General features: G+C 39.4%; 2 protein-coding genes across 4 annotated transcripts in view; one reads left to right on the forward strand and one right to left on the reverse strand.

Moving 5' to 3' along the window:
* Positions 1–8,068, reverse strand: part of ATG2B (autophagy related 2B) — a 45,754-nt gene extending 37,686 nt beyond the window's left edge. The window contains exons 1-5 of the mRNA XM_041476393.1: positions 7,907–8,068; positions 4,326–4,488; positions 2,413–2,565; positions 1,333–1,435; positions 288–450 (exon numbers count right to left, since the gene is read on the reverse strand). Coding sequence (XP_041332327.1) covers positions 288–450; positions 1,333–1,435; positions 2,413–2,565; positions 4,326–4,488; positions 7,907–8,068 — 744 coding nt within the window. The remainder of the gene's footprint in view (positions 1–287; positions 451–1,332; positions 1,436–2,412; positions 2,566–4,325; positions 4,489–7,906) is intronic.
* A 561-nt stretch (positions 8,069–8,629) lies between these two features.
* LOC121358299 (GSK3B interacting protein) lies at positions 8,630–12,452 on the forward strand. 3 transcript variants are annotated; one of them, XM_041476394.1, is made up of 3 exons: positions 8,630–8,722; positions 9,680–9,938; positions 10,562–12,452. In XM_041476394.1, exons 2-3 carry the CDS (start codon positions 9,681–9,683, stop codon positions 10,721–10,723), a joined length of 420 nt encoding a protein of 139 aa, XP_041332328.1. In that variant the 5' UTR covers positions 8,630–8,722; position 9,680; the 3' UTR covers positions 10,724–12,452. The 3 variants fall into 3 exon arrangements, with proteins under 3 accessions (XP_041332328.1, XP_041332330.1, XP_041332329.1); XM_041476396.1 differs by having other exon boundaries at positions 8,664–8,784; XM_041476395.1 differs by lacking the exon at positions 8,630–8,722 and adding an exon at positions 8,876–8,995.
* Positions 12,453–13,215: the final 763 nt, after the last annotated feature.

Raw genomic sequence — 13,215 nt, forward strand, 5'->3', positions numbered from 1 at the left:
CTTTGAAAAAAGAAGAGCAAGTTTCCACAGAACAGTGAATTGCAGGGTCCTTAAATTTCTAGTTCTTAAAGTTGCAACCAGATTCCAGTACAATACATCCTAATTTCTAGTCAGTCCTCAAATCCATTTCCTCGCCACTCCTCAAAATCAATAGGAACTGATTATAAAACTTCCCAAACACAGATTTAAGTACAAGTTCAACTCCTATATCCTTCAGAATTAATCTATTAGCATAACAATCTATTCTTTCATCAATTTACATCCTTATATAATGTATTTATTTTTACCAGCTGTGTAGCTGAACACACTGGGGAGGATTTTGCTGATGCAGGAAACTCATCCCAGAAGAAAGAGACACCTGAGAGCTGCAGTAATTTGTGAGCAAAAGCTGTGGGCTGATGAACATTAATTCCAGAGCACTCATCTGCAGTTTCATCACAGTACATAGTTCTGGGAGGCAAAAGAAAGGAAATTAAGACAGTGGGTGCATACAAATTGTTACTTATCTTGTGCCTTTTAACCTTTAAGTTTGTACATGGTCTCTCTCTTCATACTTTTACAGTGCTGCTCACTGTCATGAAATGAAAATCCACCACTCTCTGGGAATGGGTGGAAATCTCAACTTCTCCATCTGGACACCACCAGAAAACCAAGACATGCTTCCAATGTGAACATACCCCAGAGAACACAATAACCTGAAGCTTATAAACGTTTAAAACTAAATATATTTCATTAGCAAGTCTCAGTAAGCATCAGTTTTATTTGATACTGATCTCAATACTTTGCAAGAAAGTATGATTACATTCTCCCATAGGTTGAAAAAAATCTACATTAAGAACATGTACAGCATTCATGTTCAAAGTAATTACAGAATTCACATGGGCTCTTTTGAAAGCTCACACAGAACCTAAATTCTTTCAGGGCTTTGGGGTTTTTTTCAGGAGTATTTTTTTCTAAAAATATTTAAAGTATCTTACTCAAAAGGGTCACTTCCCCTTCTAATTGTACACATGGCCTGACTGGCCAACAATATACACTGACTGTTGAATGTCTGAGAAATGTTATTCATTAACTGTAGAAGTTGATGAAAATGTATATTGGGAAAAAACAGAACTCTTTTAATTTGATGGTTAAATAATTTTAGCATAAACATGCTAAGTGGAATCTGAGTGAAGACAATGCTCACAAACATTATAAAAGAGGTGCTCAGGGGCAAATGTCTAACTATATACCAAGAACTTGTGTGTATGAGTAAAATGTATTTTACACGAAATGGCAAGAAGTCCCTTAGGGAAAAAAATCCATGGATTTAGAAAAAAAAAAAAAAATTACCTTTCAACTCTGATTTCAAGTGCAGTTCCACTTTTAGAGTTTTCCGGCACATGTTCTATTCGTAACACAGTATCCAAAAAGGTAACTTTCACTCTTCTTAGAACTTAAAAGGGAAAACAAAAAAAAATACAGCGTAGACTATTAAGTCAAGTCACCAAATGACTACTTTTGCAACCATATTAAATGGTCTCTGATTTTAAGCTATCATTATTTATTTCAGTGGAAATTATCAATTGAGTTTAATAAGGTAACAAGAGTTCAACAGACAATATAAACTCCTATTAATAACCAATATGTATACCCACAGCATACAACTGCTCTCTAAGGCTTACACATTTGAGCAAGGGACAGTTCAAATCAAGTTTTCCTGCAGCTCAGTGTGGATGATCCTCAAGGAAAGTAAAATCTTCATTGTGCACCATAGCTGAACTATTAAGCATTGCTGCAGCAGCATGCTACCTGGACTGAGTAATTCCATCTCCAGATGGGACTTGAAACATTTCCCTTAGCTCAGACATTTCTGCACAAGGTTCTCCACCACATAATGCAGTCATAAGCCCCTAGTTTTGTGCCCTTAAAAAAACCACCTCCAACAAAAAACAGTTTCTGAAGTGCTTCTATCAACAAGATGTGATTATGGACATTCATACAACATAACAGGTCAGCTTTGCACAAACACAGCTGAAGAAACGTTTTCCATTTCTCCTTCAACAGTATCACTACTAGCAATTGATGAACTACACAGCCATCTCCAAAACTAAGACATGTCATCAATCCCTCAGACACAGATTTAGCTGGATTTATTCTGGTGAAAACAAACACCAACTTGCCCTGAAACAGAGTTCAATCTGTCCACTGAGGGAAGTATACAAATACTTTAGGAAGTAAATGGGGCTTTTTTCCCCACTTCAAAATCAAGATCACTTGTCCTACATTCCTCTTTAGATTTTACAAGCAATGCTAACAAGTGAAAATTAGTCATATAAGTTATGGCAGTTGAGATGCTGTTTTGCAAAACTGACACAACATAAATCAATTAAATTTCAGATGTTAATTCAAATCTCAATAATCGATTCATACCTGTTTCAATAGTTTCTGCGAATTTCTCAAGTCCTTCAAAAGGCTGGGACCCTTCTCCTTGCTCATCTGTCAATTTTTGGCTAAGACACTCTTTTGCCAGCTGCATACTACTGGTCATAAAACTTGACCAATACATAGGCTCAGAACCAGATGCTGTGGAGTAAAGTAAATCTTAATAAATTAAACATGGACTTCATGAAACTATAAAGACAAAACACAGCAATATATTTGGCCCATCCACAAAAGAGTTTCAACAACTTAGTAAGAAGTTACACTTAAAAACAAATTTAGTTATAATCTCTTACTATAGACTTTACTACTTAATTAACATAATCTGTTTAGACTGCACTGGTAAGATTCTGGTATTTGAAAACAAGAAGAAATCAGGTAATACTATATTGGTATGTTTTTGCAGGTATAATTGGCAAAATGAACTAAGTCTGATTGTTAAGAATTATTTCAAAGTTTCTTATTCCTCTTGAAACATATCCTGCACGGAGATACACTAAGCAAGGTTTAAAATGTTATCACAGCACATTAAAATATGTTTTAAATGCCTAACACAGACTTGTCATAGTAAGTAAAGCATAATAAAATCCAAGAGCACAGCAGGTATTAAGCTGAACAAGTTTTTCATCAGCCAGATTAACTTATTTGACAATGCATTCCTATCAGCTAATGCCAAGGCCATTGTGAGCAAATACTAGAAAACTAAGGATTACAAAAGTTAATCAAATTCAACTATCACATTCTAGTATAGGCAGACAAAAAGAAAACTAGCTCAAATACAAGTGTGTTAAACAGGCAAAACATTTCAGTTAAGCATTCAGGTCTGGAAACCTCCACGTGGCTATAGATGTGTGATAAAACTAGCACCATGGGGTTTTGTCTACACTATTTGGTCTATTATAAAGCACTGTACATCAAAGAGAACTAACTGGATGCAGGTGAAGAAATAAAAGTTTCTTCCTAATACCACCATTCCTTCAAAGCAATAATCTTACATCAGAAATTAATATAGCTCAAAACGTAATTCCAGTTAAACAACTACAGATGAAGTGTAGAGTATATGTAAGCAAGTAATTCATTTAAGGTAACTAGCAAAAGACGAGAAATAGGTTTTACGCATTCTTTTTAATTCTTATGTTTAAAAAAAATGTTTTCTTCCACTTTCTTTACACTACAAGAAGGAAGCCAAATTAAAATCCTTCAGACATTCAAACAATTTTCATAACTAAAAATTAACTAAGTGTTCCACAGAATTTATGGAAGCTTGATGACCAGTAAAAATTTATCACCATGACAATCTAAACTAGAGCAGTAACAAGCATCTGGATACAGACAAGCTAGAGGAACTCAGGCAACCCTCAGCATTATAACCAAAGTTAGTATGTATTTAGAGTACTTAAAAGTCACTATTTCACACTGCAATAGCAATAAAATTGCATTTGTTGTTCTCTAAATATACAAGAAGATGCATCTTTTAGCCTGAAGTAGGCAAAGACAGAATCTCCCACAACACCCCCCCAGTCTTACACCATGATGTTGTCCTGCTGCCATCCAACAGCCAACTACTAACACTGCCTCACAGAACTGCACAAACACCACCCAAAAACTGCACAAACTCCTTCCCACACTTCCATTTCTATAGGTCTGAAGGTTGGAAGACATACAACAGTAGAACTATTATAAGCATTTTAAATTATTTAACAGAGCAACAACTAATTGAGCTGTCAACCAGCTGACAAACACCTGACAGTTTCTTTTTTTATTAATTCTCAATCATTAATGTATGGAAGCTAAATGACATTTTAAATAAGGCTAATAATTGACTAAAGCAAGCGCAGACTTTTGACTCTGACAAACTGTAAAATAATCTCCTTTTCTTAAGTAAAAAAAAAAAAAAAGCCTACCAAGCCTTGGTCTTGGCCTGAAGACCATCTCTAATCCTTTTACTTCTAATGCACAGTTATCCTGCAGCAATGACCCCCACGGGACAGATAAAGAAATTGATTGGATAAATCCATCTGTGACTTCCAGAGGTGCATCAGCAGACTCCAGGATCTCATTAAGACACTACAAAACAATAAAATAAAAATTAAAAATCATAACTTTTTTTAATCACATCCATAATTTTCCATCTAACAAATAAAAACACTTTGATGCTACTAGAAAATTAATTATACTCACACAAAAAAATAGACACTTTTAACTATATCAATTCCATTGCAGTATCACACTACCCAGCTTTCAGAATTGCTCTGTGGTGGCTGTATAATCTATATTTTTGCACTATACAAAAAAAATGGCTGCTAGCTTACTCTTATAGACATCAGAATACTAACTAAAGTTAATCTGTCCTTTCTTTGGCAGTACTTGAAGAAAACTGAAAACAGGCTGACAGTAAAAGCACAGAAAGTACCTCGTTTCTATGATAGGAGTATTTCATAGCATATAATTTCAATGTAAAGTTCATTTTTGATTTCTCTGTGACGGTGGAACAATGAACCCAAACAACCCCCTCTTGCTGTGTAACAAACTTGCCATTTGTAAATCATATTTTTACAGTGGCATTATAAACACTGCTATCATCAAGTTGCCCAAAGTATCATACCAGTTCTAACACAGTAATTTAGGATTTTCAAGTTTCCCACAATCCTCAGACGACTCCCCTATTGCTCTATATAGGTTTCATTACAACCATACACATTAAACATATTCTTCACACTTAGGCTAATAAAAAAGTGAATTCCTGCCTGTGCTTTGATTTTAGAATGCGGTTAAAACTTAAGTTCTTAGACAAGAAGTGGTCAGGCTCTAATGAAGCAAATCCCACTTTTATTCGCATACCAAATCCAGAGAGTGCAACTTTCTAATGTCAACGAGACTGCAGTTGTAATAATAGGACATAATCTTCAACAGGCAAGAGAAAGTGTGGTTTTGACCTTGCTGAGTTTTGAACAAAGCCACTGATTTTACCTAAGAAAATGCTTAAATTCAACATCGTAAGTTTTGAAAAAAATAAGGATTTAAAAGTTGCTTGCCATTTTAATTGTATTTACTATTATATTCCAAGTATACAGAATCATTTTTAAAATTTAATTTTCTGAAAACATATTTTCTTTATTTTTATTCCTATATCTCCAGATGCAACTTTCCCATCATATTAACTTGTTGCTCTCAATAACCTTGCTTTTAGAATTTTGTTTGCCTTGCATGTTCAGCTTTTCTTGTTTCTGTTCCAAAGTCCACTCAGGCAGCAGAAAAGTACATAAACTTTAAAGAAACAGAACCTGAACAGTCCTATTGGGAAATTATTTAGGAATCAAATAATCAATTAAAATTCAGTGACATTAAAATTTTATAAAATAAATAATATAAAAGCTCAAACATATTTGAACTTATATTTAAGAATTATACATTGGGCAATAGCATAAGATAAAAATAATTATTAGAGATGAAAACTGTATTTTAAAATACCACATGTTCATTTAAATTACTCGAATGAATTTACAAATAATTTGCTATAGCAGGAAATAAGCTAGCTACCATATTTTGAACAAACCTGACTTAGATGTCTTTTTGCTACCCATGCCCATGGTAATAAAAAGTAAGTGTATTCTGGTGTACTGCTTATTATTTTAAAATAGAAATGTACTATCTAAAAGCAAAAAAACTGAAGCACTCTTGAGCTAAATTGCTTCATAAAGAGGCCAGCTGTTCCTAGAAGGAAATAATTAGAGGATTCCAAGTGAAATTTTAAAAATGAAGCACAGCCTTCACATCAGGACTTGTTTCCACATTATTGACCAACAGTCTGCAAAAGTAGTATTTAATGTATACTAAAATTCAACTACAAACATCATCCATTACACTTTAATTCTTCTGAACACACTATACCCCAAAAGACGTAGGCATTACATTAATAGTCCTGGGAATTCCTACATATCTCTACAACCTATAAACACATACAATGGTGGCTAAAGTATCTACAGTGCTGAGATGAACAGAAGTGTCTGCAAAAATGGATGCCATGTAAAAATACAGTCATCCTGGTGATTCACTGAGAACAAGGTTACATGACTAGGGGGAAAAAAAGAGCTGTAGTACTTCCGTGACATCTGCTTTTGCAATCTGTCATACATGAGAGTCACGTGCAGAGAGCCTCAATCATGTAATTGTTTACAAGTGGAACAGAAAAATGCTGATCCACAAATGGGGAAGATCACCTAAGCGTTACAGCATATTCATTTAATCACTGTGTATACGTTATGCACACTTCATTTAGCACTGACCCGTAACTGCTTTGTTACTAAGTATTTTACATTTTAAATAATATCACTCTGACTCGCAAGGAGTGCTCGATACCCACTAGAGGGCATAACAATTCAATTAAAGCGAGGCAGCCTCACTGCAAGCCTGCCACAGAAAACAAGCTGCAGACACAGCCAGAAAAGAAAAGGAAACAAACAAGCAAACAACAAAAATAAGTCCACACTCAAACACTGGCAATATTGAGCATTTCTGCAAGCGTCTGTCCCCTACCACTTCCAAACATATTTTCACACTAACAACATCAAAAACCATTTCCTGAAAATATCATATATTTTCAAGTATTTTAAAATGTATTCCGTGTGCCCTAATACTGCAATAAAAATGTGGTTTGGAAAACATTAACACAAAGGACCTAGCTCATCATCTACACTGCCCTGGAAGTCAGTGACTGATTCACTGCAGTGCCTAAGTCTCCTCATGACTGACACGTAGAATTCAGTAACATTTCAGTAACACTGGCAATTAAACCAAGAACCTTCACAAAATATTACAAACACAATAATCCAAAGGTCTGTCTCTAGAGTGGGCTGGAAATATACGTATCTGTTTAGAGACAAACACATATAAAAAAACCATACAAGCCAGGACTGGAGTGTGACAGGCCACCTGCTGAGCAAACTCCAGCAAAAATCAGATTTCTTTTGTCAACAAGTTTTCTCACCACTACAGGACGAGGGGACAATCTTTAGAGAACTACACAGACTAAGCTCAGCATAACACTATCATTAAGAACCAAGATGTCTCCAAGACAAAGACAAAGCACAGATACCCCAGAGATTACTTTGTTTTCACCATCTCTAGCAGTCAGTAACATACTCCTCATTAACTACAGGGATTTCGAGAAGTTTGGGGTACACTAGCTCCTCCCTGAAATATCAGCATCTATTGCCTTCTTTCAGTTTGTTTCCTTTCTCATAATTAAAAATTACACAATCGAAGTGTGGCTAGAAAAATGTGTCTGTAACAAATGCCGAGATTTTTTTTTTCTTTAGCATTATCAGACAACAGTTCCCTAGATTAAATGCTAATTATGGCTCTAACTTTTTGCACAGAAGAGGCTGGGTATTGAAAATAAAGTGGGTGGCAGCCGGGGGCAGAGAATCAGCTGGTCCCTCAGACGCCGCAGGAGCCGAGGGGGTGAAGCGCCAGCATCTCTTACCCACTTATCCAGAGGGACCTGCGTCAAGGAGCCGGTGCCCTGGTAGAGATCCAGGCTGAGCTGTTCCAGGCTGAGCTTCTCCTGCAAGAAGTGGCCCAGGTACCTCTGCAGCAGGTACCTGCAGGCTCTCTTCTTGATGGACTCCGAGAAAGGCCACGGCATGGCGGCTGCACGCCGGGGGCCGCGAGGCCGGGCGGCGGGACGGGGCCGGGCGGAGAGCGGAGGAGAGAAGCAGCTGAGTAGGGGCCGCCAGGCCAAGCCTCGCCCCTCAGCGCGGGCTGCGGCGGGGGCTCCCCGCTGCCGGGCGACACCGCCGCCGCCCCTCACGCCCCGGCGGGGCGGCACTGCCCGCCCTAGGGCGAAGAGGCGCTGACAGGCAGCTCCATCCTCACTCGGACACCGCCGCCATCTTCTCGGGCGCGGAGGGGCCGCCGCAGCCGCGCTGCGCGGGGAAGGGGCCGGGGTCCGGCGGGAGGGCAGCCCCTCCCCGTCAGCTCCGCGCCGCCGGCGAGGGCGGCCAGGCCGATCGCGACTGCTCGTCCCTTCCTCCCGGCACCCCCCCGCCGACCACCGGCACCGTGACGTGCGGGAAGTGGCGTCGCCGCGCGGAGGAGGCGGGGGCGGAAGCGGCCGCGGGAGGGGGCGGCGCGGCCGGAAGGCGTCGTGCAGCCGGTGGCGCCGGGGCCGCCTCTCCGGGGAGCGGCCCGGGAAGCAGCGGGGCGGGCGCCGTCCGCCGAGCGGGGCGGGACGGCGCGGCGGGCGCGTCCGGAGCCGTGCGGGGTCGGGCGGCGGGGCCTGGGCCGCCCATCTGTGCTGGTGGGTGCGCTCCGGGGCGCGGCGGGGGTGCGGTCCCTGGGAGCGGGAGGCTGCGCAGCTCGGTATCCAGCTCCCCTGTTGCCTTCAGCGTCTTTTGAATTTGTTTGTATGTCGACGGTGGGATTTGGCAGGAGGCGGCGGATCCCGTGGCGTGAATGTCCCGCGTGTTGTGGATCGGTGATACGGAGCCCCCATTCCCTCCCTGCAGCAGTGCTCGGCTACCGGAGCTCTCGGGGCAGTGTCCCGGGCGAGGGGCTTTCCCTGCTGCCCCAGGCAGGTTCCACGGGTGTCAGCTGAGGCCTCCTGGCCACACTGGTACCCGCGGGGCCACTGCCGGAGCCGCGGAATAACCCCGCTGGGGCTGTCCGGTTTGGTACCAGTTGCTGGCAAAGATCAGCAGCCTGTGTCTCTGAAATGTGTCGGCAGTTGTGCGTAAAAGATGAACAGGAGCTTTATTCTTTAGTGATTATAACAAACAGCTGCCTTTAATTCCTAAGGTTTCTGATAACCCATTTAGTTCACAGACTTTTCTAAGTCTTCCTTAAATGCACCAACAGTAGGTTTTTGTTTTCTGCAGCTATTGATTTTGCTTTTTCTGGACATGATTTGTCTTCCTCCTGCATTCTGGATCAGCAAAGGGCAGAATTAATGACTGCTGAATCTTAACAGAGTCCTGTACCTCAGAATGCAAGTTAACTTGCCTGAGAAAAACTAGCCTCAGTGATACTGATAGCACTTCTAAATGTTCATGTAATGTTCTTCAGCACTTGTTCTGAATATCTTGTGTTTGGGTACTCTAGACTGTCATTTTATGAGTTGTGGAAGTCACTGGGTCTCATAGTTTTCTTTTTTTGGACAGTGTTAAATACGTCTATTTAAAATATAATTTGTGTTTTATGGTGTTATATATTGAGTGCAGTGGTATAATAAGTCTAAAATAAATGTTTTTATATGCAGAATGGAGACTGATTGCAATCCTATGGAGTTGCCCAATAATACAGGGTTTGAAGAGGATTCTGATTATAGAGACTTCGAAGGAACAGATGTGAAAGATATGAGACTAGAAGCCGAAGCTGTTGTGAATGATGTTTTGTTTGCTGTCAGCAACATGTTTGTGTCAAAAACCCTTCCGTGTGCAGAGGATGTGGCATATATCAATGTGGAAACCAGGGAAAGGAACAGATACTGTCTGGAGCTCACTGAAGCAGGACTCAGGGTAAACTAATTTGTTTGTAATTTCTTAAACTTCTTTGTTTTGCACAATGACCATATTCAAAAGGTGCCTAGAAAAATACTTCACTGACAACCACACATATTCCTCTTGTACTTTTATGAAAGTCTGACCTACATGTTTTCTCCTAGAAGAGGGAACTTTAGCTAGTTACTTCCAACAAAGCAAGAAGGGAAGCTAATAAAAAAACCAGGAATTTATTTAAGACAGAAAATGGTGAAGATAGAATCAGTAATTTGTTACAGGTATGTCAATCTTTGGGTTTCTCAGGTACCCAAAGAAGTCAGTAACACAACATCTATACAGTTTGGGGGTTTTTTTGCACCATTTGTAATTTTTATAAAGACATGTAGATGTGAGACTTCTTTTCAAAGAATGTATTTTACTAACATTCTGGGTTTTGGTCAAAAGGTATTTGAAATTGTCTTAAATACTGTATAACCAGTAAGCTCCATAGTAGAAAGCAGAGACTGCAATTTAAATTCAGTATTTTTTGTTCTTATAAAACATTGTTCTGTACTACCCTGATTGGTGAAGTTAAATGTTGTGCTACATGTGCCAAGGTGATCATCACCACAGAAATTTAACCACCCAATTCTTTGTTGCAGGTAGTAGCTTATGATTTTGATCAGACTGATGACAGACTGCAAACTCCGTATCATGAAACTGTCTACTCCTTGTTGGACTCTCTCAGCCCTGCATATCGAGAGGTGTTTGGAAATGCATTACTACAAAGACTAGAAGCTTTGAAGAAAGAAAGTCAGTCATGATTTACCCAGATATGAGGAAGATTTAGTGCCGGAAGGAATTCTTAGTATGAAGCACTGAGATCTTCCTTACAAACATCTTAAGCTTCATTTCTTGGATTAAAGTCTACTTCATGCTACTACATTATTATATAACATTTATATGTTATAACAAGTATATTATATAACATTTTGCTACCATGGTTTTGCATATATCACAATGTTATTAAAAGCCACTTTGATAAATAGCAGAAAAAAAATCTTAATTTTACTTTCTGTTGTAAAAGAGCACGTAAGTTGCTCCATACAATATTCAAAAACCTTGGTCTCTTTTCCAAGTCCTAGTATTCAAAACTAAAAAACTAGAGATTGAATGTTAGAGATATAAGTAGTAATTCTTTGTGTGTGTGCTTACTGATAATTTTCATGCCTTCTTTTTAAAATAGAAGGTAACTACTTGCTCTAGCCAATTAATGAAAAAATAACTGGAAAACTTCTGCGAAGAGTTCCTGCTTGATTTGCTATACATAAATCTGAAAGTTCTCAGCTTTGTAGCTAAAAAGGTGGTTCTTCAACAGTTGAGCATTGCTTATGTAGTGGCAGTATCTGAGTTAAAAGCAAGGCTCAGCATTAATTGATCTGTCCTTGTCTATGGCAACCAGCAAGCTCCAAATAATACACAAGATGAACTGCTTATATATGAATGTATTGTCTGAAACACAAATGATTAAGCACAGAAATAATGGGCTACACATTTCCTAAAAATGATGTTATCTATGCTGTAAATATGTACGCTGTACTGCAACTGTTTGAGAGGCCTGGAAGGCCTGTTTACTATTTTGAATGTGTATTTACATGATGTACAGGATATACTCAAGAGTATTTTTGCTTCAGTCTTTACTTTCTATAATACAGTACTTTGGTACTCACAATTTTCTTGTTTTCTCCCTCAGTTGTACAGTGTCCTCTCCTAATGAATACTAACGTAAGCACTGTAATGTTAATTGCATTGTACTGGTTTGAAACCAAAGGCTGTGAAATTTGCTAAGACTAATACAAGCTGGAAGATATAACTTGTATTTTCTACTTAAAAACTGGTACAACTCTCTTTATAAATCTATTGTTCTGTTATAACTTTTTAAGTATGTACTGAATAGTAAACTTTTTAAAAATTAGAGTTGGGTGGAAATGCTTGTACAGTTGAACTGATGCTCTGTGACATTCACACTTTTTTTATTCTTCTATTATTCCTGTATTTGTGTGTCTTTATTTAAACAATTCTGCCATTATTCTTCTATGCTTTTGTGACAAGTACATGCAGTAGCTTTTTTGGAGCCACATTTTGGGATTTATTGGTTCTCACAGATTCCAGTGACTTCAATAGAGCTATGTTGGCTTCTACCTGCTGTGGTTAGTCATATGGATCAGACAAGCCTAGTAGAGCTTTTGTAATGGCTTTGAGTTAGCAATGTGCAACTATGACAGGACAACTGTAATTAGTGCTTCTGTTTTCAAGAGCCTAATTTCATGGTTATTATCTTTTTGGGTTGAAACTTCTGAAACTAGTCCACTGCCCTAGGGTATGCTTCCATGCTCCAAAAATTGTTCATAGGCTCTCTTTTGCACACAGGTCTGTGGCACGTGGTTAGTCCTCTGTGAGGAGAATGTACTTCAGCAAATTTATATTTGAATATTTTTCCTTGCAACTGATTTACTTGTTCAATTTCAATGACTAAAGAATTAAATAAGTGGACCAGTGTGTTGAAGTCTTCTTGTGGGGGTGGAGCTATTGCAAAGTGGGGAGTGAACAACTGAAATTGTCATGCCCTTAGACAAATCTTAAATAGCTGTGGACTATTTGGAAAATTGTTTGCAAATTTGTGTCAGCTGAAACTTTGTCGTGAAACGGCAAGCTAAGGCATGATATGTGATTGTGAAGGACTTGGAGTGTTAGAAATCCAAGTGGAAAAATGCCAAAGTAATGTTTCATTACTAAGTTTTGGGGTTTGTTTATTTTGTTTGGGGGTTTTTTTGTCTTAGAGGTCTTTAAGCCATCATTTATAGTACTTATTATAAGCATACTTTCAAAACAGGTATTTTGTAGGTGTTAACAGAAGAAACTTGTGCTATTTCTCAAACTGTATTACAGTGTTAACCCAAAAGTGGGACAACAATATCATTCCACCACTTCTGGGTTGCTGAGGATGAGCAAAATGCTGTCCCATGCCTGTCCTGCAATGCTGCCCCTATGGAGGGAACGTCTGCAGCACTGAGGAGCGAGAATTTCAGGTCTCCTTCAGCTGCCAGTCGTTTCCATTGTCCGGAGCTCTGAATAAGCGCTGCTAATGCAGCTGTTAGTCTCCGAATCGCCTAAGCAGCCCCACAGCCTACCTGCTGTCGGGAAGGACGGCGGATAACCTAGTTAACATCTATTTTTGTCCCGGCAGTACCCCACACGCGATGTGCCGTTCCGAGCACAGTCCCACACTGACGGCCCGCTGTCCCGGGCCGGGCCG

The sequence above is a fragment of the Pyrgilauda ruficollis genome, unplaced genomic scaffold (assembly GCF_017590135.1).
Source record: "Pyrgilauda ruficollis isolate IOZ18807 unplaced genomic scaffold, ASM1759013v1 scaffold38, whole genome shotgun sequence".
Lineage (NCBI taxonomy): Eukaryota > Metazoa > Chordata > Aves > Passeriformes > Passeridae > Pyrgilauda > Pyrgilauda ruficollis.

Bases quoted from the DNA above. Each gene is read 5' to 3' on its own strand.
- LOC121358299 (XM_041476394.1), top strand. From the start codon at position 9,681: ATGGAGACTGATTGCAATCCTATGGAGTTGCCCAATAATACAGGGTTT. The intron at 9,939-10,561 runs GTAAACTAATTT...TCTTTGTTGCAG, and splicing joins TCACTGAAGCAGGACTCAGG to GTAGTAGCTTATGATTTTGA.